At 36.4% G+C, this 27,500-nt stretch overlaps 2 protein-coding genes and 1 long non-coding RNA gene across 18 annotated transcripts in view; 2 read left to right on the top strand and 1 right to left on the bottom strand.

The window, feature by feature from the left end:
• plppr1 (phospholipid phosphatase related 1) overlaps positions 1-27,500 on the bottom strand; it is a 373,756-nt gene that overhangs the window by 241,915 nt on the left and 104,341 nt on the right. The gene's annotated exons all lie outside the window — the stretch shown is intronic.
• Positions 1-27,500, top strand: part of palm2akap2 (PALM2 and AKAP2 fusion) — a 219,420-nt gene that overhangs the window by 89,631 nt on the left and 102,289 nt on the right. For 7 of the 15 annotated variants that reach the window (XR_015500202.1, XR_015500203.1, XM_087268736.1 and 4 more), the window contains 4 exon segments: positions 8,589-8,703; positions 12,048-12,069; positions 14,252-14,353; positions 18,823-19,488. Coding sequence is in view for 12 of the 15 variants with exons in the window: in XM_087268736.1 (XP_087124862.1) it covers positions 8,589-8,703; positions 12,048-12,069; positions 14,252-14,353; positions 18,823-19,488 (905 nt within the window). In the remaining 3 variants the exon portion in view is untranslated. 15 annotated transcript variants of the gene reach the window in all.
• LOC147834976 (uncharacterized) overlaps positions 24,485-27,500 on the top strand; it is a 4,781-nt gene continuing 1,765 nt past the window's right edge. The window contains exon 1 of the long non-coding RNA XR_015500711.1: positions 24,485-26,683. This is a non-coding gene — a long non-coding RNA (uncharacterized LOC147834976). The remainder of the gene's footprint in view (positions 26,684-27,500) is intronic.

Consider the following 27,500-nt stretch of genomic DNA (forward strand, 5'->3'; position numbering starts at 1 on the left):
TTCAATCCAACGCAACCTTAATTTTCCCGTTTTCTGCCATGTTGTTTTAATGGCAAATCCATTTGCGCCACTTTGTGGACTCATGGGTGTTTCAGTCTAGAAAAGAGCTGTGTTAAGGCGCATTGTTGGCACGTTGCTATTTTGAGGAACTAAAATAGATGCGCATTAGACCAGCTGAAACCAGGTCTAAAGTCCAGCACAATGCGTGTTAGTTGTGCGCCTCGCTTAAACATTGCTTAATACACACAGGATGTAGAGCAATACACAATTATCTTTACATATGAAAAAAAATTAAAAGATTAAAATATTTGAAAATTATATTATTTTCTAAATAAATATAAAAACCACTGCCTCCAAGCCTTCTTCATCTCGGGGGGCTTTTTCAGTTTATTCAATATAATGTTATTAATATTATTAGTATCATTTTTTTAATGCATAATTATATTTGTTTTATTAAAACAAGTTTAGATTTGTCCACCGGTCAGGTTTTGGACCATTTGGGGCATAGGGCATGTGTTTTTATATAACTCAGTTTTTTTGAACACACTTCATTATTTTTGTTCATTTATTCGTTTGCTGGAAATCAGAACTGAATTTAGAAATAGTTTTGAAACAAATCTTTAGGCTTAACAAACAAAATTAAAAAATTAAAAATTAAAATTAAATTAATTATGTAGCCTAATGGATGTCTGTGCGTACAACACATTTCCTTATACACGAAATAGAGAAAGTGAAAGAAAAGGCAGATTGGAAGAGGCTCATTCTTTATCCTCTGGCTGCAGATACTATTTAACTGTTTTCTCACTAGTGAAGTGTTCAGTTTTTTTACTTACAAAGACACTTACGACGCAACTGACTCTTAAAATGAATGTAAGATAAGACTCTGATTGACTTATTCTCAAAACACACCCAGAACTTATTAGGAGAATAAGCTCAACCCTGTTAGACTATGTGCTGCGGCGCAGAGCGTATTTTTTTGTTCTTAAAATAGCAAAAGTGGATTTGGTCACAGCCTTAATGCTTTTGTGCCCTGCAATTCAGACTTTACTCCTAGACTGTTAAAATAGAGCTCATCAACTTTAAGAGTTTTCAACTTGTTTTCAAGTCATAATTAGTCATAGGAGCTGTCAGTTTACTGCGTTAAAAACTATTTGTAATCTTGCATTGGTATAACTTAAAAGTATAATACAAACTCATTTCAATATCCTACTTACTAAATAAAAAAACACTGAAATAATGTATAACTAAGAAATACAGAGATAATTTGGTTCAGAAACCAGGCTTTTCATTACTCTTTTGATGACAAAAAAAAATCATATTTGTGTTATTTGAATATGGAAGTTCTGCTTTATTAAGGAAAACAGAGTAAGTGAAAGGGTCTTGTATACACAATCACAGTCTTGTGCTGCTCACACAATCACACCTCAGAAAACCTCCATTCACACAGATGAATGCTGATGCTGATGCCAGACAGATTTCCTGCTTGACAGAAGGTTGCGCTCATTGGAAAAACTTTCCTAGATATTTGCAACGCTCCAAAAACTGACCTATACTGTATATAAAACACACTGAGGATTTTAGTCAAAATGAACACTGTTTTTAAAATCTTAAAGGGACCGTTCACCCAAAATGTAAATCTACTGTTCATTTACTCACCAGGCAACTGTTTAAGATTTATGTAACGTTTTCTTTAATAGAATTTTACTGTGCTCATTTGAGTTTCATAAATTCAAGTCACTTTCAGGGCTGTTTCTCATTCCAAACGAACACATCAAGACACAGCAAAGCTAATAACATGCTCAGGACTGTTTGCACGAGCTATGGATTAAAGGCAATGACCTTGTAAAATGAAGTTCATTTTCTTGCACGGACCAATTGTTTCACTTAATTAGACATCAATGTATCATCAAGGACAACATATTCTTCTTTAATCAATAAACTAATCTTCTTTGACCTTTGCTTTTTTAAAGTTATTTAATTCACTTTTTAAAATAAAGTAACTCAACTCTTTTCACAGAGCCTGGCTGCTTTTTTCTTTTTGTAAGTTTTGTGTATTATGTAGAAATATGACTCCATTGACCATAATAATGTTATAGTTTCTCATAAAAATAGCCTGCTGAGGTCCTTGGTATTTATTGAGCTCATACTGTATGTGTGTTTTTTCCTTAGCCAGTAATGGTGTACAGTTAAGACAGCTTCAATCAAAGACTAGTAAACAGAAATGATATTTAAAAAATGACTAACCTCACAAAGTGTTCAGTGGAATAAAATGTGTCCCAATAACCTGGTCTCCCTATAAAATGACCACAATGTTGAGTATGATTACTGTTGATTATGTAATCCCAGTCTGAACACATTTAGCTCACCTAGTTCATTGCTGATCTTGAAACATGCTATGACTTGCTTCCACCTCTAGATGGCCATGAAGAATTGGGTTTTGGTGAATTGAGTTTTTTGTTATCAGCTTTGAGAAAAACCGATGTCAGCATTTTATTCTCATATTTTATTTCTAGGTGATTTTTTGTTAATAAATTTAAGAGTCTAAACAATAACTAGCGATACTCTTACTTTATTTACATAATATTCTATTTTCTGCACCTTTAAAAACATATTAACATAACATAAAATTACATTACAAACATAAAAACATATAATTACCATATATATTGTTAATCTTGTATATTGTTACAATACATTACTATATACAGTTGAATTCACAATTATTAGCCCCCCTTTGAATAGTTTTTTTCTTTTTTTAATATTTCCCAAATGATGTTGAGCAGAGCAAGAAAATTTTCACAGTATGTCTGATAATATTTTTTTCTTCTGGAGAAAGTCTTGTTTGTTTTATTACGGCTAGAATAAAAGCAGTTTTGAATATTTTAATAAACATTTTAAGGTTTAGAAATGTGTTGAAAAAAAATCTTCTCTCAGTTAAACAGAAATTGGGAGAAAAAATTAACAGGGGGGCTAATAATTCTGACTTCAACTGTATACGGCTATATATTTACACAAAAGGAATGACTGAAATATTCTTTTTAACTGATTATATAACTTATTACATATCAAAAGTCTGCCCTCTCCGAACAAATTAAGATACTAGTTTTACTATACCTTTAAAGACAAACTGTAAAGAGGCTTAGAAGAAAATTAGAATATGAAAAAAAAGGAAGCAAGTAAGTAATTAAATAAATCATTAAATATTAAAAAGTAATTCAGGTTTTTTGTGTGTTTTATTTTAGAACTTATCACACAGTTTTAACATCTGATTTTGCAATTGTGAGTTTATAACTTATGAGGGAAAAGTCCAAAGATATGAACTCTGAATTGAAAAAAAGAAAAGGAAAAAAGCCTGTGAAGTCTCAATTCTGATCAAGAAAACATCCGAATTGTCATCTGAGATGTATTTTTCTTATTCTGAGTATATAATGAAAACTTTAGACGGAATAATTGAATCGGAAAATTACAGAACATTCAAATACTGTGTGTATTTTATATATGTATTTTATTTATTTACTATTATTATTTGATCTTGTAATGTAATGTAATGTGTATTTATATAGCGCATTTATTGTGTATGGCCATACACCCAAAGCGCTTCACAATCATGAGGGGGGGTCTCTCTACACCTCCACCAGTGTGCAGCATCCACTTGGATGATGCGACGGCTGCCACAGGACAACGGCGCCAGTGCGCTCACCACACACCAGCTATTGGTGGAGTGGAGAGACAGTGATAGAGCCAATTCGCTGGAAGGGGATGATTGGGAGGCCATGATCGTAAGGGCCGATAGAGGGACTTTGGCCAGGACACCGGGGTTACACCCCTGCTCTTTCACGAGAAGTGCCATGGGATTTTTAATGACCACAGAGAGTCAGGACCTCGGTTTAACGTCTCATCCGAAAGACGGCATCCACTGACAGTGTAGTGTCCCCTTCACTTTTACTAGGGCATTAGGACTCACACAGACCACAGGTTGAGCGCCCCCTGCTGGTCTCACTAACACCACTTCTAACAGCAACCTAGTGTTTCCAAGTGGTCTCCCATCCAGGTACTGACCAGGCTCAGCCCTGCTTAGCTTCAGTGAGTAACCGGTCTTGGGCTGCAGGGTGACATGGCTGTGGCTTTTAAATATGAGGGTTGAGTACATGACAGCATTATCACCGTGGGCGCACTATGTGGTAGAAAGAGATCAAATACGCGCTGAAATACACAAATAAAGCTCTTCATTCTCCTCCAGATAATCGTTCTCCACTGTTCACTAATTAGAGTTGCTCAAACACAGTATAAATACATTCTCCGGCTGGCAACCCCTCATTACTAAACTATGATTAAGAGACACAACTGTGCTGGTTGCCCACAGATGTTAAAGAAATAGAGCGCCCACGGTGATAATGCTGTGATGTACTCACCCCTCATATTTAAAAGCAGTGGGTTTAATTGTGTCCTTTCACTATATTTGTTTTTAAAAACAGCTTGCATGCTGTAACAATGAAATTAAATGGCACTCAGCACTTAGGTTCACTTGTATTTCCTTACACGCTTGACTGGATTTTTAAATATATAATAAATATATAATATAGTATAATATAATAATTATATAATAATAATTTTGTAGTTGAAGTAAATATTAGTAAATTTGTGTATATTATTGCAGTGATATCTGGTTGCCTTGCATGTGGCAGCAAAACATGGCTCAGGTGAAAAAAATTCATGACAAAAAATGTATTTCATTTGTGCATTAGTTATATATTTACAAGTTTTAGTTACATTTAATATAGTTTTAGTATTACAACGATGGGCTGGGGCGAAGCAGTGGCGCAGTAGGTAGTGCTGTCGCCTCACAGCAAGAAGGTCGCTGGTTCGATCCTCGGCTCAGATGGCGTTTCTGTGAGGAGTTTGCATGTTCTCCCTGCGTTCGCGTGGGTTTCCTCCGGGTGTTCCGGTTTCCCCCACAGTCCAAAGACATGTGGTACAGGTGAATTGGGTGAAGTTCACATGAAGTAACATGAAGTTTGCATGTTCTCCCTGTGTTAGAGTGGGTTTCTAAATTGTAGGCTAAATTGTCTGTATAGTGTATGTGTGTGAACGAGTGTGAATGGATGTTTGCCAGTGATGGGTTGCAGCTGGAAGGGCATCCGCTGCGTAAAACCTAAGCTGAATAAGTTGGCGGTTCATACCGCTGTGCTGATCTCAGGTTAATAAAGGGACTAAGCTGAAAAGTAAATGAATGAATGAATTACAAATACATTTTTTACACAAACTTAATATTTTAGTCAGTTTAATTTATGAAAGTTGAGATTAAGTTAATGTGATTCAACTAAAAAAATTTTGAGCATCAATATTTTTTGCAGTGTATTATTATTAATATTGTGATTTAGAATACTCTTCGCTTAAAAGAACACTACACGTAAAATTAGCTTCTGTTTTTTAAGTCACCATAGAGTTAAATAGTTGAATTTGACCATTTTTTAAAAATATACAACAAATGAATTTAGTTTAGCTTAGCTTAGCATAATTAATTGAATCGGATTAGACCATTAGCATATCACTTCAACTACCCACATTCACTTCTTGCAGACTTCCTAGTTTCTCTACAGTAGTAAATATATGATTATAAGCTATAAATTATTTAAATAAGGTGTTTCATCTTGGATTATTTCCAGCTGTAGCCTTTTTTTTAACACAGATCTATCAATTACCTGTGGTGTTATTTCAATGACAAATGTCGTAAGCGCAGTATTAGATGTCAAGATGGCATTTATATAATAGCCTACAAGCATGCAAATCTCTGCTTGCTCGCTGATTTCCTCTGAACATGCACAAAACTTCTTGCACGCCCCTCAAATATAAGCGGCTCAAGCACAGATCTTCTTGTGCGCTCTCAAATAAACGCTGCTGAAGTGCGATTTAGTGCGTTTACGTAACTAGTATGTCTCGAGAATTTATTAGATATAATGTAATTTACTGTGAAAAATTACAGTGACGTTATGAAAATCTGGAAAAAAATTTTACAGTGCAGATGCGGATGAAGCATCAAGCGTGAGTGATTTACATGTTAAGTCAATGCAAAGATTTGGCTTTAGTATTGATTAATCTAATGTACATGCACAGATATGATTTTGTAGAGCAGGGGTGTCAAACTCAATTACTGGAGGGCCGAAGCCCTGCAGAGTTTAGTTCCAACCCTCCAACACACTGACCTGTAGGTTTCAAACAAGCCTGAAGGACTCAATTAGTTTGATCAGGTGTGTTTAATTAGGGTTGGAACTAAACTGTGCAGAGCTGCGGCCCTTTTGGAACTGAGTTTGACACCTGTGCTGTAGAGCTTCTTATTAAAAACATGAATTTAAAAGAGAGATGTGTGAGGGGTGTACTTATATATGCTGAGCACTGTATATAAATTTAGCAGTCCCATGAAGAAACACAAGTGTTCCCCCTGAATGAAAACAGAAACATAAAACCAGATTTCCTGTTTTCATATTACTATCAAGTTTGGGCCGTACAGATGTGCTGGTCATTGAGTGAAATCAGTGTGAGGAATGCAGAGTCGTGTACTCGGCTTCTGGAAATGAATGAGACACATCCCTTCAGTGTCCATTAACCCGTGCATATTCCACCGTTCCCAGCGGACTCCATTCTCACTCATTCTGAATGCTGGCAGTCGATGTGGAAGCCGCTCTGCCTCGACGCCCAGCGCCGTTTCCTGCCATTGTTCACTTCACTGAGGTTACGTGGTCTATAATAACAAAAGAGAAAGAGCCTTCCCACGATTCCTGACGAAAAAAAAATCCTTTTGCAAGAGGACATGTGCTTTCTGTGTGTACAAACATAATGGATGACTGCGAGCGGATCAACGTGTGGCAGCGTGTGAACTTTGTTTAGGTGGATTGTAATGTCATTTTTAATTAAAGGAAAGATTTCTGGTTTCTCAAAGTAACTCAAAAAAGAAGGGTTGAAAATACATCAGGTAAAATGTTGGAAAAAACACCTGATCTGCTGTTTTTTTTTTTTTTTTGGAATGTTCTGCTACTAAAAATAAAATAAAATGCTAAAAAGTGATCTCATTCTGGGAGAAATATCTGTGTAATGACTAAAATAGAGTGAGATATTCAATCTCACAATTATTTATCACAATTATCTAAATGTACAGTTGAAACCAGAAGTTTACATACACTGTATAAAAAGGCACATTAACCATTTAAAAAAGTCAGATGTTAATGTAACTAAACGTTTTCTCTTTTGGGTAAGTTAGGATTATCACATTAGTTTCTGTTATACTTAATAGCAGAATATTGAGAGAGAGAGATTTTTTGAGAAATTGTTATAACTTTTCTTGACAGCCAAGTTTACATACAATAAGATTATTATACCTCTGAAAAAGCTCAGATGATGGTGTCAAGGTTTTGGAAGTTTCTGATTGGCTAATTGACAACATTTGAGTTAATTGGAGGCACAACTGTCGAATAGTATTTAAAGAAAACCTCAAACACACTGCTTCCCTGTGTGACAACATGGGAAAATCAACAAGCCAGAATCAACAACAAAGCCAGATTACAGTTTGCACTGGGAAGAAGAATAATTTTTGGAGACATGTCCTGTGGTCTGCTGAGATTGAACTGTTTGGCCATAATGACCAGTGTTACATTTGTAGGACAAAGGGGAAAGCTTACAAGCCTAGGAACGCCATCCCAACTGTGAAGTATGGGGGCGGCAGCATCATGTTGTGGGGCTGTTTTGCTGCAGGAGGGACTGGTCCACTTCACAGCATAGATGGCATCATGAAGAAAGAACATTATGTAGAAATACTGAAGCAACATCTCAAGACATCAGCCAGGAAATTAAAACTTGGCCACAAATGGGTCTTCCAAACAGACCATGACCCTAAGCATACTGCCAAATTAGTTAAAATGTGCTTTAAGGACAACAGAGTGAATGTGTTGGAGTGGCCATCACAAAGCCCTGATCTCAATCCTATAGAACATTTGTGGGCAGAGTTGAAAAAGCTTGTGCGAGCAATCTGACTCAGTTACACCAATTCTGTCAGGAGGAATTGACCAAAATTCCTTCAAACTATTGTGAGAAGCTTGTGGAAGGATACCCAAAACATTTTACCAAAGTTATACAGTTTAAAAGCAAAGCTAAAAATACCAAGAAAATGTGTGTAAACTTTTGACTGGAAATTAATAAAAAATTCTCAAAAAAAAATCTCATTATTCTGGCAATTAGCAAAGTGAATAATTTAGGTAATCCTAAAGGATCTAAAATAGTAAATTCATAAATCAGAAATAGTATGATTTACCATCAGACATTTTTTTAATGGTTATGTTCCTTTTTTTAGAGTGTGTGTAAACTTGTGGTTTCAACTGTAAGTTTAAAATCTTACACTATAAACAAATAAATGAAGAACATGGATGAACATGACAGAAAGAAAAGCACTGGGTAATAACTACACTGTGAACAACGTCCTGTAGCCTGTTAGCCAGTAAATTACTGTAAATCAGTTACAGAAACATTGTGATTATGAATTGCAATTATTTATATTGGACAAGTATTCAAAAAAGATTTGTTTGTTTGTTAATTTGTAGATTGGAATCAGAAATCTGTCATTTGGAGAATGAAGAATTACAGATCTCAGCTAAAGAGCAGGTTCTCCGAGAGCGACTGCGGGAAACAGAGAGATCCATTGAAGATCTGCAGAAGGTAAAAGATACTCAATGCAGACAAACCAAAAGAATCCTTAAAACATCCTTGGACACTTTAGGCACTATTTAAATGTATCATTGCATTTTAGAAATAGAAACAAACTAAGGGGAATATGTTTAGCAGTTTTTTACGTTGATTAGTGAAGCTGAGGGTTATGAATTGTGCATTAAAATACTCTCTTTAATAGTTTATACAATAATAATAAAAACTAACATAATATTAACCAAAAACTAGATAGAAATTACAAGACAAAAACTTATTACTAAAATTACTAACAATAAATTCATTCAAATGAAAGCAGAAAATATAAACACTGTTTTTGAACTACTAAAATTATGACCAAAATGGATCAGAAAAGTGAAAATTGGGACTTATTTGTTCAATATTTCAATATTTTATTATTACGTGTGCAGAGTTACTGAAGTTTGTCCTGCGCGCTTGCGGTTTTTTTTTTTTTTTAGTTACTTATTTGGTTTGGTGCGTTAATCTGATCGTTACTATTATTCAAAAGAAGGTATTGATTCGCACTCAATTGCTTCATACTGTTTTTATTCTTACTTTTTCTTACATGTTACGGGTGATAACAGACAAACAGACGTTTCGGCACAAAGCCTTCCTCAGTGTGTGACACATTCTCCAACTCCACCCTTTTATTCCATAGTCAATCACAATGTGCAATTAGTTAAACCGTCACTCTCATTTCATTATCAATTAATCACACAATAACTTATAATCTTCACAGCAATGACAATAAACATTCTTCCCATTTCCGACCTCACTCCACAGAGATAAAGTGCATCAACCACCATCACTAATCAGGTGTACATCAATACAAAAAATTCTAACAGTTGACATTAAAAGTTTTATACATTTAACAATTACTCAAAGATTAAAAATAACAAGTCTTACCTTCATCTCTACTCTTACAACCAATTATACAGGAGACATTTACCTGCATATTAAAAAACGATTTGCAAGACATACGAAAAAACTTGCATTCAAAAACCATTACTACATAGGAAAACATCATATCAATTATCATTATATTTTTTAACAATTTACACTACAATATATCATGATCAATTACTCGAAAAATACCTTTTCCTTCCAAAACATAATCTCGCAAGAAAACAGCACATCAAACATCAAGTTTCGGACCTCTCCTTTTCGTTACAATATCATGGTCAATTACTTGTAACATGTAACCCGTAACATGTAAGAAAAAGTAAGAATAAAAACCTTCTTTTGAATAATATTTTATTATTAGAAATTTTTTGCAGACATTCACTTAAAAATAATTGAAGTTTATTTATAAACTAATTTCGGGAGGATCACATGCTTATGATTGACACGGCTGGCCCCGGGTCAAGCTAATGTAAGATCCACCAATCAGACGATTCCTAACTTAGTATAAATAACCAAAGCATCTCACCTTAGCCATCTTTGTTTTGAAGAATCCCCCCTTCCACCCCCTCTCCTCCATTTTTCCTCTATAGGGCAGCATGGTGGCCCAGTGGCTAGCACTGTTGCCTCACAGCAAGATTGCCTTCGGTTTGAGTTTCTACCCAGGCATGTGGCATTTCTGTGCAGAGTTCATGTTCTCCCCGTGCTCACGTAGGTTTTCCCCGGGTCCTCCGGTTTCCTCCCACAGTCCACAACATGAGATATGAGTAAATTGACAAAACCAAATCAGCACCATAGTCAACTCCACCAGCAGCTCACCCTTATAGCAATGCCTGTTTCATACATCAGGGCTTCTCGAGATCTACCTGAGGTCAAACTCCCCTCTCGCCCTGCAAATGGGAGGGAGCCCCGGGCTTGAGGATCTTACGAGCTCAGGGCTCTCTCCCTGGACAGCATGCCAAACTAGCTTTATTACCAATCATTAGCTAAATGTGAACTCTTGCATCTTTTTTAAACAGAAACATAACATACAATTAAAAAAGAAAAAAACTACGAACAAAAGTCATAAAAATAATAATGAAACAATTTTTTTTTTAAATAAACACCCAACTTCCTCCAACCAACCACCCACCAGTGCTAGCCAACAATAAACATAGGTACTAAAAGCATAGTAAACATATTAATCGGAAGTTTGTAAAAAGGAAATAAAAAGGGGACCAATTTTTTTCAAATAATGAAACCTTGTCTATTAGGGTATATCGGATTTTTTCCAGATGTAATGTACCCGTTAAGTCTGTCAGCCCTAATTTAAAAGTAGAACTTTTTTTTCTTCCAAAACAAAAGGATAAGTTTTTTAGCAGAGATAAACCCATATGGAACACACTGTTGTTGTATCCGTGTAAGTCTCAAAACTTCTTCAGAAACTTTAAATATAATTAATATAGGATCTGGTTCAATCAGAATGTCTAATGTAACTGAAAAAAATTGAAAGATTTTGTTCCAGAAACTGTAATTTAGGACACATAACATAAGAATGAGACAAGTTGGAATCTAAAAACTGACATTGGTCACACATTGGGGACACTTCTGGAAATATTTTATTCAATTTACACTTGGAATAATGAAGCCTATGAAGCACTTTAAACTGAATGAGACAATGTCTTGCATTAACAGTATGTTTTTTAACGTATCATAAATGTGATGTCAATATGAACTGTGTCATTTATCCATGCAATAGTAGGTGGGAATCTTTCTGAAAACCTGTTTGAAAACACTCATTATTGGTCTTCTGATTTTATGGCTGATTTATACTTCTGCATCAAGCGCACACTTATGGTCTGGCACAGCCTTCACCCAGTCGCATAGCCCCTTACCATGGCTGACGCTGACGTGCACCTCACAAAAAATGTAACTACATGTCGCAACGATGCATAGCACAAGCTCTGTGATTGGTTGGTTTGGTAGCTGTGGTGAGTGTGGGAAGTGCAGAGAACCGCGAGCCAGATGGAGCGAGTGTTTACTAGTGTCGAGTACTGTGAAGCAGCTTCAGACGGAAACTTTCAGGTTGTGTTTACCTAATGATTAAAGTTGTTGCATGTCCGCCGGTTCCAGCCTTTGAATAAGCGAGTTCGAGCTACTTGTACATTAAGGTAGCGTTCAGAAAAAAAAAAAACTCGTGAAGAAATTTGACAAAGAGGAACATAAAAACCTAGTGCCAGTTAGTGTTTTGGAAGTGTTATTGCAGAGCAACATAAACAGCACTCAGACGGATAAATGCACGACTACGTGCAAGGCATGCGCCGTGGGTCACGGCGAAGTATAAACCAGCCTTAAGACTCTAAATAATACAGAAGTTAAGAAAAGCACCTATTAAGAAAATGTTTTAGCACAATGGCATCATCTTTTAATCATTGTTTCTTTTCTGTTTGTGTCTACAGAGTCTTCAGAATCAAGATGGAGGTATGAAAGTCATCATATTCATCAACATTACTAGACCTTTTCAGTCCTGTAGTACTAAAATAACTCAATACAACGTAGACCAGGGCTATTCAATTGGCGGCCCGCAGCCCGAACCCGACCCCAGAGGCAGTGTGTTCCAGCCCTCTAAATAGAGTGACCAAGACATCAAAAATAAATTGAGTTCATTTGAAAAACGACCGCTATAATTATGAAGTGACGTGTGTCTGTTCAATACAGCACGAGCTGCAGTTGAAGGCTGCGCAGAGCGTGAGTCACCTGACATTAAGCGAGTGAAGAGTGTAGTGAATGTTTGTAGAATAGGCCTTTTGTACAATGCACTGATATTGTAAGTAGGGATGCAATGATTAGCCGATTTCACTATTAACCGTGCTTAAATTCATTACGGTTAATTAATCGTAAAGGCTTCTCAACGCTGCGTTTCTGTTGCACGGAACAAAAACTGCTGCAACTACACAAAGGTATGCAATACGCACTCATATTGGATTAATTATAGCAGCAGACCATTCACATATTGAGTCTTTTCCGCACGCAAGTTCATTATTTTCAATGGAGACAATGACAATTTTCAATGCGCAAATTGGGAGCGGAGGGTGATGAGAGTTCTGCGTGGTGGTGAGAGTTGTGTGTGGCTTTTAGTGCTTATCATTTAAAGGCTTAACTAGGTTAATTAGGTTAACTAGGCAGGTTAGGGTAATTAAGCAAGTTATTGTATAACGATGGTTTGTTCTGTAGACAGTCAAAATAGATATATAGCTTAAAGGGGCTAATATTGTTGACCTTAAAATGCCTTTAAAAAAATGTAAAACTGCTTTTATTCTAGCCGAAATAAAACAAATTAGACTTTCTCCAGAAGAAAAAACATTATCAGATATACTGTGAAAATTTCCTTCCTCTGTTAAACATCATTTGGGAAATATTTAAAAAAAGAAAAAAAAAAGACAATTTCAAAGGGGGCTAATATTTCTGACTTCAACTTTTTGTATGAATGCAGATTATAACAACAGTTCATTTAAATTCTTAGCTAATATATAGCTTAAATTAACATTAGACAAATACTATTTTTATTGATTCAATTTTTTATTTACTTATTTATTGTTCTGTTATTTATTTTCACTGTAAAATTATCACTCATGTTTAAATCAAAAACTTTTTCATTTATTTTTAAGTCCAAGGAGGGAAATTGACTAGTTTGTTTTTTATTATTATTTTGTGCTGTATTTTGTTACCGAGCAGCAAAAAACAACACTTTAAATATAAGCAGTTTTCATATATTTGAATTTAATAAATGTATAATAATCATGCCAACCGTAAACCCGTGATTATTCTTCAGACTATATAATCGTACAACCAAAATCTAAAAATCATTGCATATCTATATGTTACGCGCTTTAAAACATAACATAAATGTGTTTGAAAGTAGAAGAAGCCTACTTGAGCAATACACAAAATTTGTTATGCTTCGAAATATACAACATTTAAATATGTTTGTAAAAAAGCCACATTGTACAATGCAGTGATGTTATGTAGTTTAAAAACGCAACATACTAACATTTTAATGTACAAAAAGCCAACATGGGAGTCTTAAGGAGCAAAAATACAGCATATGGACTCTTATATTGCTGTCATCACTTATATTGCAAGTCATATCTCTCCTGCCCCTCATTTGAGATGCTTTTCATGAACTGGCCCCCATGACAAACTAACTGAATAGCCCTGACCAAGGGCTCAGGCCAAGTTCATGAACATCTCCGCAAACAATTGTATGTTACTTCCAAGGTACCAGCGCAATGGTAGATAGGCACTCTGGGTATATCTCTTTTGTAAAACAGGGGGTCCAACGTTAGCCTCTTGGACCATTTCCCTCTTGCCTCAGCTAGACTATTGAACTCCACACACACGCCAATGACTCTGCACTTTGTTCACCCTGATCCGTCTATTCAAAGGGAATCCAGTAACCCACAGCCACCATTGTTTTGCTCTTATTCATTTGCACTGTTTTTGCTGTCTAAGCAATGATCTGCTTCACGGGGAAAAAAAAAAAGGGGGGGGCGAGAGAGAAAGTCAGTTTAGTGAGGGGGATTGGAAGGGGAGGGAGCCAATTCGGTGGGCTCTTGAGCACAGGAATCAAGTTTTAGTTTCTCTTCTGCTCTCCACCGGACAGATGCGGTGAATTACAACTGCTCGCAGATCCCTGGTCTCCCAGAACTGAACTCCCAAACTCCAGTCTCAGCTTCAGGGGATCATCAGCCGCCAAGAAAACCTGGTAGGTGGTTGTGGGGGCCGGTGGGAGGGGCTGGAGGGTCACGGGTTTGGACCAGAGCCAAAGAGAGGGAACATGATGTAGATGGCGCAGTTACTCACATGTTCTGAGTAAGGGTTGTTTTACATGACAACGTTTTCAGCCCAAAATAGGAACCTGTTGATATGATTTGCCTGATCGTGGAAGTTTTTGAAAATGCCGCCATTGTTGTTTCCGTGTAAACACACAAAGTCATATAAAACGATCTTGTCGTTCATGTGTTTAAGGAAATGCAGACTAAAAGCAAGCACAATCAAACACACACCAATGGCGGAGTCATATTTTGTTGCTCAAGTTTTAGCTAGCGCTTCAGCAGCAAAGTGTCGATTTACTTCACATTGCAGCAAAAGCGAAGATGCATCGTACACATTTACAATAATACAAAGCCATAAGCACCAAGCTGACGTCACTCCCTTACAAGTACTGTCTGTTAACTAATATGTTGACAGTGCCTGCGCAAATGTATAAGCACGGATCATTTTGAAAACGTTGTCATGTTGACGTTAAACTTTTTAAAACTTTTCTATTTTTGGCTTCGTCGTGTAAACCGTCTTAGACGTGTTCCTGGGTTAACATATTTTGTTGATGCTGGAACATCATACCTGCTTGAAAGCGTAATCCAAATCTTATCCCTACAAGAAATCTGAGGGAAATGGTGTGTGAATAATGATGTAAAGCTGAAGTCAGAATTATTATCCCCCCTGAATTATTAGCCTCGCTGTTTATTTTTTTCCCCAATTTCTGTTTAACGAAAAGAAGATTTTCTTCAACACATTTCTAAACATAATAGTTTTAATAACTAAATTCTAGTAATTGATTTATTTTATCTTTGCCATGATGACAGGAAATAATATTTGACTAGACACTTCTATACAGCTTAAAGTGACATTTAAAGGCTTAACTAGGTTAACTAGGCAGGTTAGGGTAATTAGGCAAGTTATTGTACAAGATGGTTTGTTTTGTAGACTAGCGAAAAAAATATATAGCTTAAAGGGGCCAATAATTTTGACCTTAAAATGTGTTTCAAAAAATTAATAACTGCTTTTATTCTAGCTGAAATAAAACAAATAAGACATTCTTCAGAAGAAAAAATATTATCAGACATACTGTGAAAATTTCCTTCCTCTGTTAAACATCATTTGGGAAATATTTTAAAAAGAAAAAAGTTTTTAAAGGGGGGTTAATAATTCTGAATTTAACTGTACTTTAAGCATCTTACGTTATATGTAAGATTAAAGTTGACACAAAGATCTGACTGGATGGATGGAATATCTTTTCAGGACCAAAATAAAAAAAGTTAAGTTCTGGTAGTTACTCAGCACAGTGAATTTGTGAGAGTACTGTAAATGGATGGGATGGCATTATTTTGGAATCGATAACTGGTCAGAAAAGGCTTCAACTAAATAAACAGGGAGGCCTTTGGGCATGTGTGGCACCTGCTTTTGTCGAACGTGTGCCGTTTGAGAATTTTGGTTTATAGTAAACCTGTGGTTTGATAAAGATGAGTGAAAAAGACCACCACTGTGAACATTTCATGTCTAGTACATGTCTTACTCCATTTGCTAAAGAGAAAAAGTATGGGAATGTACTTTAAATGTTTCAGAATATCAAGGAATTAGATCGAATGATTTAGAAATGCAACATTTTAGTTGTTAGTAAACATATATGAATGTCCATCCATTCAAGTACTTGATTTTATTAAATATAGGGTTTAGATCAGTGGTTTTCAAATGGGTTTATATCACAATGTTGAATTCACTTTGGACAACAAGTTGCCTTTCGGTTAATTTGGAATATTTACAATATTATAAATGTATTAACAGCATAACCTTACAGCAGTGGTTTCCATCGCTTGGTAATTTCCAAAAATCGTATTCATTTTATTAAACTATCAGAATTACCAGCCTGATCTCACGAGAAAATGTACGTGTTTTAGCTTTGTCAGTTTAGTGGCTAATTCGTACAAATTCGTTCAGAGTTTAGTCGTACGAAATTGTACGATTTTAAAAAGGAGGTGAGGTACCAAACCCCACCCCTAAACCCAACTGTCATTGGGGGATGGGCAAATCATACTAAATTGTATGAATTAGATCGTACGAATTCATACTAATTAGCCACTAAATCAAAAAGTTACGAATTGCTGTGAGATTGTGTTGGAATTACCATATTATATCCAAAATCTACAAAAAAAACAAGAGAGTTAATTACTAAATAGGTAGTATTGTTACATGTTGATAATAAACATTTAAAAATGACATGCAAATAAAAAGCCATCAGCCTTTCGATTTTTTTTATTTATTTATTTTTTTTTTTGCGACCCCTGGGGTGATAATGTTATATTAAAGATACAGCAATAAAGTTAGATGCAGCACATTGATTTTATGGCACCAGATTAAAGTTTCTGACACCTTTACGGCACTTAAATACATTAAAAACAAATACAGGCCTCAACTGAACATGGTGGATGGTCTCAGAGTAACATACTTCAAAATTAAACAGTAGATAGACTTGGGTCTATCGGTATGTGTGCGCCATTGTGTGCAAGGATTATATGTCTATAACCACCTCAGAGAATATTGGGTGTCGTAAGTCACTGGCATTGTTATTTTGGGGGTCGCTGAGAAGTTTGGGAACCACTACCTTACAGCATTCGCCACAGATCCACACTTTTCCACACTTTTATGATGCTTGTTTGCCTACCTTTGTTAAAAAGAAGTGCACTTTGCATGTAATGTACAGATTACAAGCTAGGGATAGATAAACATTGAAACAATACAAATTCACACTGATCTAAATTTTCATCACCATGCTTGCGAGGCTAGTATAGTTGGCAATGTAACTTTGTAAAGAACGGCAACATGTCTCCGCACATTGGTCCACTATTGTTGGTCAGTACTTGTGCATAATAGACATTTAGTACACATTAACATGACATCCCAATTTTTACAAAATCCCATTGATGTTTTCAGGCCTCCACAACTAATTTGGTTGAAAACAGAGGCAACGTCTTAAAGCGCATACTTCCATACTATATAGCAGTGGTTCTCAAAGTGGGGGTCGGGACCCCCTGAGGGGTTGCGGGGCAATGAAGGGGGGTAGCCTGGTGATTTCCAAAAATCGATTTATTTTTATTAAACGATGAGAATTAACATATTTTATCCATAACTATACTAAAAAAAATAGTCATTTATAGTTACTATATACTATATAGTTACTATAGTAGCTTATAGTTACTAGTTCTATTGAATTGCGACCCCTGGGGTAATAACATTATATTAAAGGCAGCAATAGCGTCAGATGCATTTTGATTTTATAACATCAGATTATACTTTCTGGCACATTTAAAGCACTGACACAAATTTAATTGGTGTGTCTGCGTCATTGCATGCAAGGTTTCAGTATTTATAACCACCTCAGAGGATATTGGGGGTCATGAGTCACTGGCATTGTTATTTTGGGGGTCGCGGGCTGAAAAGTTTGGGAACCCCTGCTATATAGGACGCTAAAAACAGTTTGAGCATAGTATATCCGAATTCATAGGATACGAAAATCAGTAAGCGAGAAGTCGGATGACCTATTACTTCTGGCAAGATTCTGAAGTGCCTATCCCATGCACGTGGCACTATCCTATGATGCCCCATGAGAGAATTCATAAATGGGAGTGAAGCAACGTAACTGACAAGGGTAGGTCACATGACCATGACAAAATGGCGGATCTACAGTAGTATGTCCGAGATCTATTCATGCTGCTCACAATCATTCGTACTTTTCTAAAGGTCAAGCAGTACGTTTAACTTCAAATGCAGTACCTACTGAGTGGTTTCAGACACAGCCAGAGTCTTGTAAAGTACACAACATCTGCATATACAATTTACAAAGCACACTTCTTTTTCACAAGGGTATCTTAGCAGTAAGAACCACACACAATGATATGGTTGGTTGCGTTTTATTTCTTGCATTTAATTTCCCCCTGCAGCCCTTAAGTTGCAAGCCACCAGTTTAGAGCCACTGGCTAGCATCAATCCTATTAGCTGTATCAGAAACAGCTTTGGGTGTTTTTACATTTTTCCTAGCAGATTTCTTTTCAGCGGAAGCTGTTATTAATAACTCGAAAACAAAATTGCAAATCCGTCACCTATAATATAAGAGTAATGGTGCATTTCCATGAAAAATTCAAGAGTTGGTCGTCAACTAAGCTTACATCAGCATACAGCGGTTACTGGCAACAGCGTAATAACAGAGCAAAGGGTAGGTTGAATTTGTTTTTTTCGGCTCTGATTTTAATGCCAGTTATGAAACTGTACAAATATTGCATGGACATAGAGGCATCACTGAAAAAATCCCATTAATATCAAGCATGCCACTTTTTAGTAATGCATGATAGGCCACCCGGAGTAGACATTAACCCACAATCATCTGCACTCTTCCCCAAGCATTATACGCCATGGAGATCAATGTGGAGAAGGACCGGAAAACGGGTGCCACCAAGATCCTCTCAGCCTCGGCCGTCAGCCCGCAGGACGCTCACCAGAGGGGCGTCAAGGTCTACGACGATGGCCGAAAAGTGATCTACGAGGTGCGTTCTGGGGGATCGACTACAATGGAGAACGGCACGCATGCCTGGAGTCCCGGAGAGATGAACCAACTCATGCAACAAGTCGGCGGGAAGCAACAACCAAGTGACGGAGCACGGGTGACCGTCACGCCAGCGGAGCCACAGCAAACAGGAGGACAGCTGAGCGCCAAAGAGCCCAAGCAGGACAAGAAACAAAACCATAGCAAAGGCTACGAGGGGGAGGTCACGGAGACTCCGAAGGCCTCCGCTGACAAACCCGTCACCATGATCTTCATGGGATACCACAGCATTGAAGACGAAGAGGAGTCCAAGAAGCTGCTAGGCTTTGATGGCACCATCAAGGCCGAGATTGTCCTTATCGACGAGGATGATGAGAAATCTCTGCGGGAGAAGACGGTCACTGATATCTCCACCATCGACGGCAATGCAGCAGACCTGGTGTCGGGACGGCCTTTGTCCGACACCACTGAACTGTCCTCAGAAGGCAAAGAGGAAAGCTCGACCAAGGAACTGCCATCTACAGGTATTGAAAAGAAAAAACGCTGCCAGTGCTGTGCTGTCATGTGACCTATCTCCCGCAACTTCTCTTTCCTGGAGCATATTCACCAAGGCTCTGCCTTCCTCACAAACAAATCTCACCCTCTGTTACTAACAGCACCTCCACCTCTGTGACACGAGAGGAGTTCTCTTCTCACTCTTTTCTGACCTATTTTCCACAGATTGTCTGGTTGTGTTGGCGTAAGGTTGTATGATTCGAAATGCATGTTGAAGGAACATCTTTAGGAGAAGGCTCTGATAACATACAGATTTAAAAACAGCTCATTCACTGGCATCTTTGGTTCTGTGAAGAGCCTTTCAAAGGAACACTACACTTTTTTTAAAATAAGGTAATTTGTACCAGTCACCTTAAACAGTTGAATTTTACCATGTTTTAATCCATTCAGCTACATCTGGGTCTTGCAGGAGATATTTTTAATTAGCTTAGCTTAATTTAGCATAGATTATTGAATCATTAGCATCTCATTAAAAAAGTACCAAAGAGCTTCGATAATTATCCTTAGTACATCATGTACTAAGATCGCTGGAAAATGCAAAAAACATGTCATGGCAATTCGTAACTTTTTAATTTAGTGGCTAATTTGTATGAATTCATATGATCATTCGTACAATTTAGTACGATTTGCTTATCCGCCAATGACGGTTGGATTTATGGGCAGGGTTCAGAGCCATGCTTACTTTTTAAAATTGTACATTCTCGTAAGACTGAACTTGTACAAATTCGTACAAATTAGCCACTAAACTGACAAATTGTAAAATAGCTACGTTTTCCCCATGAAATCAAGCTGGAAAATGATATCAACCTTGAAAATAGCAACTTTTAGTTTTCCTTTGTGGCCCATTTCCACTGAGAGATACAGTACGGTCGGTACGGGTCGGTATGGTTTACCTTTATCTAGCTTGCGTTTTCACTGGCAAAAGGGTACCTTTTTGAAGAAAGTTTCATATGACGTAGTTTCGGAAATGTCGACAGTAAAGTCGTACGGGTCATTCACATATCATATGAGAAGCACTTCTCACAAAGCAGATGCTTTATACACAAAAATACTTGTGTATACATGTTCATTACTAACCTTTCTATGAACATCATTTGATTATAACTGCAGATCAATGATAGTGTGAAATAGCCTACTGTAACAAATGTGATTTATATGAAATAAATTAATAAATGCAACATATATGAACACATACAGAACCTTACAGTCTCTGTTATGGTATTTACTACAGATAAACTACACACAGCATACAGTTAGTCCTTATTTGGGTTCAAAAACAACACGGAATATAGCCCACGGTCAGTGCAAACCTCTCATCTACGTCTTTAACCTTCACCAGCACATGTTGCCTCTTGTTAGAACGTAATTCCGTCATTCTGAGTTCATTAGTCCAAAAGGCGATGATAAACATGGCAGTTCATGTTTTAGGTTGCAGAAGCATCATTTGCTGCTGTTTTTTCCAGCTTCTCTTTTGTTTTTTTGCGCTTTACTCTTGCATTTGACTTGTTCTGAAAGGATCGAATATCAGAGTGCTTCAATGATCACGTGGAGGTTATTAATATGAGCTCAAAAAGTTCGTTACTTCAAATTTAGACACGATCGTGAGCTCTCTGGACAAAGTGAAACCGCTTGCATTTTAGATGGGCTCGTAAAACAACAACAGCAGATTTTGTTCTTCTTGGCTTTGTGGCTGTTCATCAAGACAACGACAAGGTTTGTTTGAACTCGAGTCGACCATGGCTTGTTATTATATGTATATGTTATTATGGTGTAATGTCTCGGCTATGTTTTTAAACATGGCTCTTTCTTTGTTTTCATTCTCCTGCTTCTGCAAGTGACGGTTTTCTGTAAACCAATAGCGTTCAGTTGCGCGTCTTGCTCCTCGTTATGGTACCTTTTGGGCCTGTTGGTACTGTTTGCAAAGGGTGACCAAAAAGTGGTATGGTACATTTCACCTTTAGGTATTTGACAGTGGAAATGGTCATAAAAGCATCCCAAACCGAACCAAACTGTACCACTCAGTGGAAACGGGTCATTGATCTTATTACCCAATGAAGAGTGAAGCTTTAACAAGCAAAATTATCAAAACTCTTTGGTAATTTTAGAGCTAGATGCTATAATTCAATATGCTTATCAATATGGTTTTAATATGGGTCAGTAATTTATGTTAAGCTAAGCTAAAAGTGCCTCCTTAAATCAGAAAATCTGCTAAATTTATACAATAATTGTACAACTGAAAAGTTTAGTTCTAGGTATGTTGTAAAAATGAGCCTATTTTGGAAAAAAAAAATCCATGCACTCTTAAGGCTGGTTTATACTTCTGCGTCGAGTGACTGCCATAACCCACGACAAATGCCTTGCGCGTAGCTGTGTATTTACACTTCTGCGTGCTGTTTGTGTTGCTCTGCAGTAACACTTCCGAAACACTAGCTGGCAGTAGGTTAAAGTGTTCCTCTGTGACGAGTTTCTTCACTGGTGTTTTGTTTATTCTGAATGATACCTTACAAGTAGCTAAAAGTCGCTCATTCGGAGGCGGCAGCTGGCAGACGTGCAACAACTTTATTCAAAAGGTAAACACAAAACAAAACTGGAGCTCCTTTATGAGAATCGACACTTATAAACACTCGCTCCATTGAGCTCGCGGCTCTCAGCACCTGCCACACTCGTCACAGATACCAAGCTGACCAATCGCAGAGCTTGTGCTACGCATCGTTGTGACGTGTAGTTACAATTTTTGAGAGGTGCTTGTCGGCGTCAGGGCTATGCAGCTCTGCGGAGGCTGCGCCGGAGCATACGCGTGAGCCTAAAGTCCCTTTAAGGCAAGTCATTTCCCTCAGCGGCCATCTTTGAAATGCCTCTACTTTAGCATTCTGTTTAAATGGGAAAACATAAAATTCTTCAAATCTACTTGCCAAGCTTACGAATACATTTCATATTACGAATAATCAATAAAATTAAACAACAACTGTCTATTTAGTTTCATTTCTAAATGTTCGTTTCACACAAAATCTGTACAAACTCACATCTGGTCCGAGCCCCTCCCTCAGAGAGTTGTCATTATATATATCGATCGCTGATTGGCTTCTGTACTAGATGGCGGGCTTTATTTGCCATAAAGCGATCGCTAATTGACTCCTGTACTAGAAGGCGGAGCTTTATTTGCCATATAACGATAGCTAATTGGCTCCTGTACTAGAAGGCGGGGCTTCATTTGCCATATTGACAGTTACACTTTTTCCCTTTCAAAAGTATACGAGTGACGTGTCTTGTGTTTTCTAGTCTTTGGCTTCACACAGAAGTAAAAATCAGCCTTTACAAATAAAGGGAGTTTTTACAGGGATGCAATGGAAGAACCATTCTGGGTTCCCAAAGAACCTTTCAGAGAACAGTTCTTAAAAGGCACCATTGTGCAATAGGAAATTTTTATGGATGTTAAAGGTACATCATAGAACCATAAATGCTTACAAATGTCAAATAAAAAGGATCTTTAAAAAGATGGGAAAGGAGGAAAGGAGTGTATGTGTAAAAACACAGTTTTACTCCATTAAAACATTATTATTATTTATTGCAATTATCCCTTTGAGGTTAAATATTTATTAATTGAATTTATTATATGTAAAAGATCAGATTTTATCTGTTTCCCTCTTTTAAAATTCCTCACAATAAGACCACACGGATCCACACAACATGAGGATGTTTGATCATTATTATTATTATGTTAAGTAGCCTTACAAATCTTTCAGATTATCATGACCATTGGTTGTCAAAGATATTTATTTTGTTCACAGATCCAGATTTATTTTTCCCAACCAGAATGATCATTTAAATGCAGTATGTGCCTCTGTTTCCTCATGTTCTCAGCTGCAAAAAAAAGACATTGAAAATTGAATAGATAACTATACAACTGCTCTCAGATCAGCTGAATTGTTCAAATTAAACAATATCAAGCAGATAAAATCAGTACTGCCAATTAAAAGCTCAAATGCGACAAACAGACCACAGTTTACATGCATGGAAGTAAACAAGGTGCTAATATTTCGATCCATTAGCTGAAATTTATGACGAAGACATTCGCAATTCGTACAAACCAGCAGATGAATCTTTAAATGGCTATTATTTTGCTTCAGAAAAATTGCAGTTATGGCTGAGTGATGCTTCAACGTGCATTAAACACAATGCGCAGAAGTCCACAAATTTTTAATCCGTATATCCTGCATTTTGCGTTCTAACAAGCTGAAGTCTTGCTTAGAACTTAGAAGTCGAATGTCAGGAAATTGCTGAAATAATGGATTGTGTTTAAAGAAATATGAACCTTTGTACAGCTCACTACCGTTTTTTATTATTATTTATTATTTAAATACAAACATACAAAGTCAAAGAGATTACGGCTGCATATATAAATATGCCTGTAGATAAAGAATGTACATATATAACACTCAAAATGAGTGTTTAATCCACATTTATTTCTACAGAGGTTGAAATCTGAAAGTGTTTAATATATGCACATTGATTGCATATTCAAACATATATACCATACCCTTAAATCCCAAGACTTCTCAGTGTGGATATTTCTTAGCTATTTATTATCTAAGTGATATCTCTACTTTCACTAATACCAGCTGCCTTGCTGTTTCTGTATTCTTGTCACATTGCAAAAGAAATGGTTTGAGTGCCATAATACTGTTTGTACATCATGTTTTTTGTACAAATGATGCTCAGATGGGGAAAGGAAAAGCCAGCTTATTAAAACTACTTCCATTCGCAATGATCAAGGACTTGAAATATACTGCATAACTTGTTGCTAAAATGTGATCTGAAATACATGTCACCTAGGCGAAGACAAAAATGTAGAAACATCTTAATTAGTTACAAAAATGCATTTACAAAACATTTAAATTAAATTTTATTTGTTATTTTATTTTTTATTATAATTTTTTTTTTTTACGTTTTAACTGTTTAGATAAAGAATTGTACAGGATTGAATATCTTACATTTTCAGAAATAGTTTTTTATGATGAAAATGTTTCATCAACAATCAAAATTATTGTTAAAATCAATGTATTTTACATTGATACATACATTAGATAGTAATTGAGCTATGTTTTATTTTTCTTTTAGCTAAATATGGACAACCAGCAGTGGCATGTATTAAGGTTTCACCTAAAAATTATTCTGTAACCAGTGCCAAAACACTTGCAGTACATCTTTCAGGCTTAAAGTCCCCATGAAATACATTTTCCTTTATAAAGTAGAAATATCTCTATAAAACAGGATATTGAAAGTTAGCTAATAGCTAACTAGCTAGCATTTCATATTTATGTGATTGCAAAATATGATTGTTAAAAGCATCGTCTTCATAGAACTCAACTCGTGGGCTGGGAATTGTATGAGCTACCATTTGTACTGACTGAATGCTGTGGATTAATTTTAGATGCTGCTTCAGTGGTGTTAAGTGTAATTCAACGACAACTTCAAAAAAACGTAGCTTCTAGTAGAATGCCATTTATTTTCATCTCGAAAGTATGGAATCTCTTTAAAGCAGCTCCAGTCTACCAAAACCTTGGGGAGTGTTTACAGGTTAAGTAAAATGGAAATCTTTTCGTGCAGTTTTGGTCATTTAAATGAAAATGCTGTTTAAAATATCCGAAAACATTGAAAGCAGGCTTTGGAATGCTAATTTTCAAAATCATGTCATGCGCATTTTTATTATGTATCCTCTATAATTATGCATGAATACTTGAGAACTAAATCAACAATGGTGGATGACAGAACTATATGTGCCCAGATGCATAATGTTTCTTTACGAAGTAACATCGCCACCTATTGGCCTGGCATGCAGAACACAACCTTTAAGTAATTTCCGTGGATCCCTGTACTTCAATTGGGTGTTATTTTGGCAAGGCTGTTTCAAAATAGTTTTTAAAAAATATAAGAAAAGCACATAAGGGAGCAGCTTTTTCACAGTTCCTAGAACTAATAGCTGAAGTACCTACTTTGTAGTGTTTTTACACCGCAAGGACTGGGAAATGTATGTAATGTTTCTTTGGAATATTTGGGGGTAAATAAAGTAGCTTTTACTACACAGGAGGGTCAAATCCAGCACAATAGGAACTAAAATGAAGAAGAAAGCTATTCTTAGTGATGTTTACCTAAATTACAGTAGCTCCTTTTTCAGAGTGGGGTCTAATCCAAGACCTGGATTAGACCTAAAGTGATATGGAAAGCTAATCTTAGCCATATTTACCTAAATTATTTCCTACTTCAGAGCGGGATCTAATCCAACACAATAGGAACTAAACTGATGCAGAAAGCTAATCTTAGAGATATTTACCTAAATTAGTTCATACTTCAGAGCAGGATCTAATCCAACACAATAGGAACTTAAGTGTTGCAGAAAGTTAATCTTAGCAATATTTGCCTAAATTGAAGTAGCTCCTACTTCAGAGCGGGGTCTAATCCAGCACAATCGGAACTAAAGTGATGCAAAAACCTAGCAATATTTACCTAAATTAGTTCCTACTTCAGAGCGGGATCTAATGCAACACATTAGGAACTAAAGTGATGCAGAAAGCTAATCTTTGCGACGTTTACCTAAATTAGTTCCTACTTCAGAGCAGGATCTACTCCAATACATTAGGAACTAAAGTGATGCAGAAATCTAATCTTAGTGATATTTACCTAAATTACAGTAGCTTCTTCAGAGTGGGATCCAATCCAACGCAATAGGAACTAAAGTGATGCAGAAAGCTAATCTTAGCCATATTTACATAAAGTTCAGTATAGCTCCTACTTCAGAGCGGGGTCCAATTCAGCACAATAGGAACTAAAGTGATGCAGAAAGCTAATCTTAGCCATATTTACCTAAATTAGCTCTTTTTTTCAGAGCCGGGTATAATCCAACACAATAGGAACTAAAGTGAAGCACAAAGCTAATCTTAGCGATATTTACCTGTTGTTTTTCTCTGTGACGTGTTTATTTTCTAAGCCTCAATGATATGTAGCACTAAAATTGTCATATTAGTCTTCAGTTTTGCTGTAACAATTGCATAACCTAAACATATGTGTTCTACCTCAGATATGCAATTCAATCTCGTGGCGATTCGTGATTTCATTATTTAGCAGCTAATTAAAATTTATTTAGTACAATCTTACTTGTACATTTTAGTACGATTTGCTCATCCCCAATGACGGTTGGGATTAGGGATAGGATTTGGGGGCAAGTCTCCTTTTAAAAATCACGTTTTCATACCAATAAAATTTGAACGAATTAGCCACTTTACTAAAAAAAAGGTCAATAGTTTTGTTTCCGTGTGAGATCAGGCTGCAAATATCATGAAACTTTTTAAAAAGGTTTTGTAAAATGCTGCACTAGATGTGCTCTCACTAGTTTCTATAGTGCAAATCCAACTAAGAAAATAACAAAGGTGGAAATTAGTTCTTAGAACTGGGCATGGTGGCTGGTTCCTATGAGTGAGTTACTGGGTAATAAACCACTGTGAAAGCACCTACCGTTATTGTGTAATTACCAGTCTGCTCTCACAAGGACACATAACTATTTTACGTTTTGTCAGTTTAGTGGCTAATTCGTAAAAATTCGTATGAATTCTGTTGTATAAATTTGTACAATTTTAAAAATTATACGCAACCCAACTTAACCCCACCCTTAAACCCAACCATCATTGGGCGATGAGCAAATCGTACTAAATTTGTACAAATGAGATCAAACGAATGAGCCACTAAATCAAAAAGTTACGAATTGCAGTGAGATAGCATTGGTAATTGCCTATAATTGTAATTGTCATTGCCAATAAGCCCCTGCTGGTAGATGCAGAAACTGCAGCACCTATTTTTAATTTTTGTTTTATTCTATTTAATTATTTTTTGTGTGTAAATTTGTGTCATACAAAATGTATGTTTTTAGAAAAAAATTGAGCTGGAATATTTCACGTTTCAAATGTACCACTTCAAATGTACAAGCTGC

The sequence above is a fragment of the Danio rerio genome, chromosome 10 (assembly GCF_052040795.2).
Source record: "Danio rerio strain M-AB ecotype USA chromosome 10, GRCz13ab, whole genome shotgun sequence".
In the NCBI taxonomy this organism is placed as follows: Eukaryota; Metazoa; Chordata; class Actinopteri; order Cypriniformes; family Danionidae; genus Danio; species Danio rerio.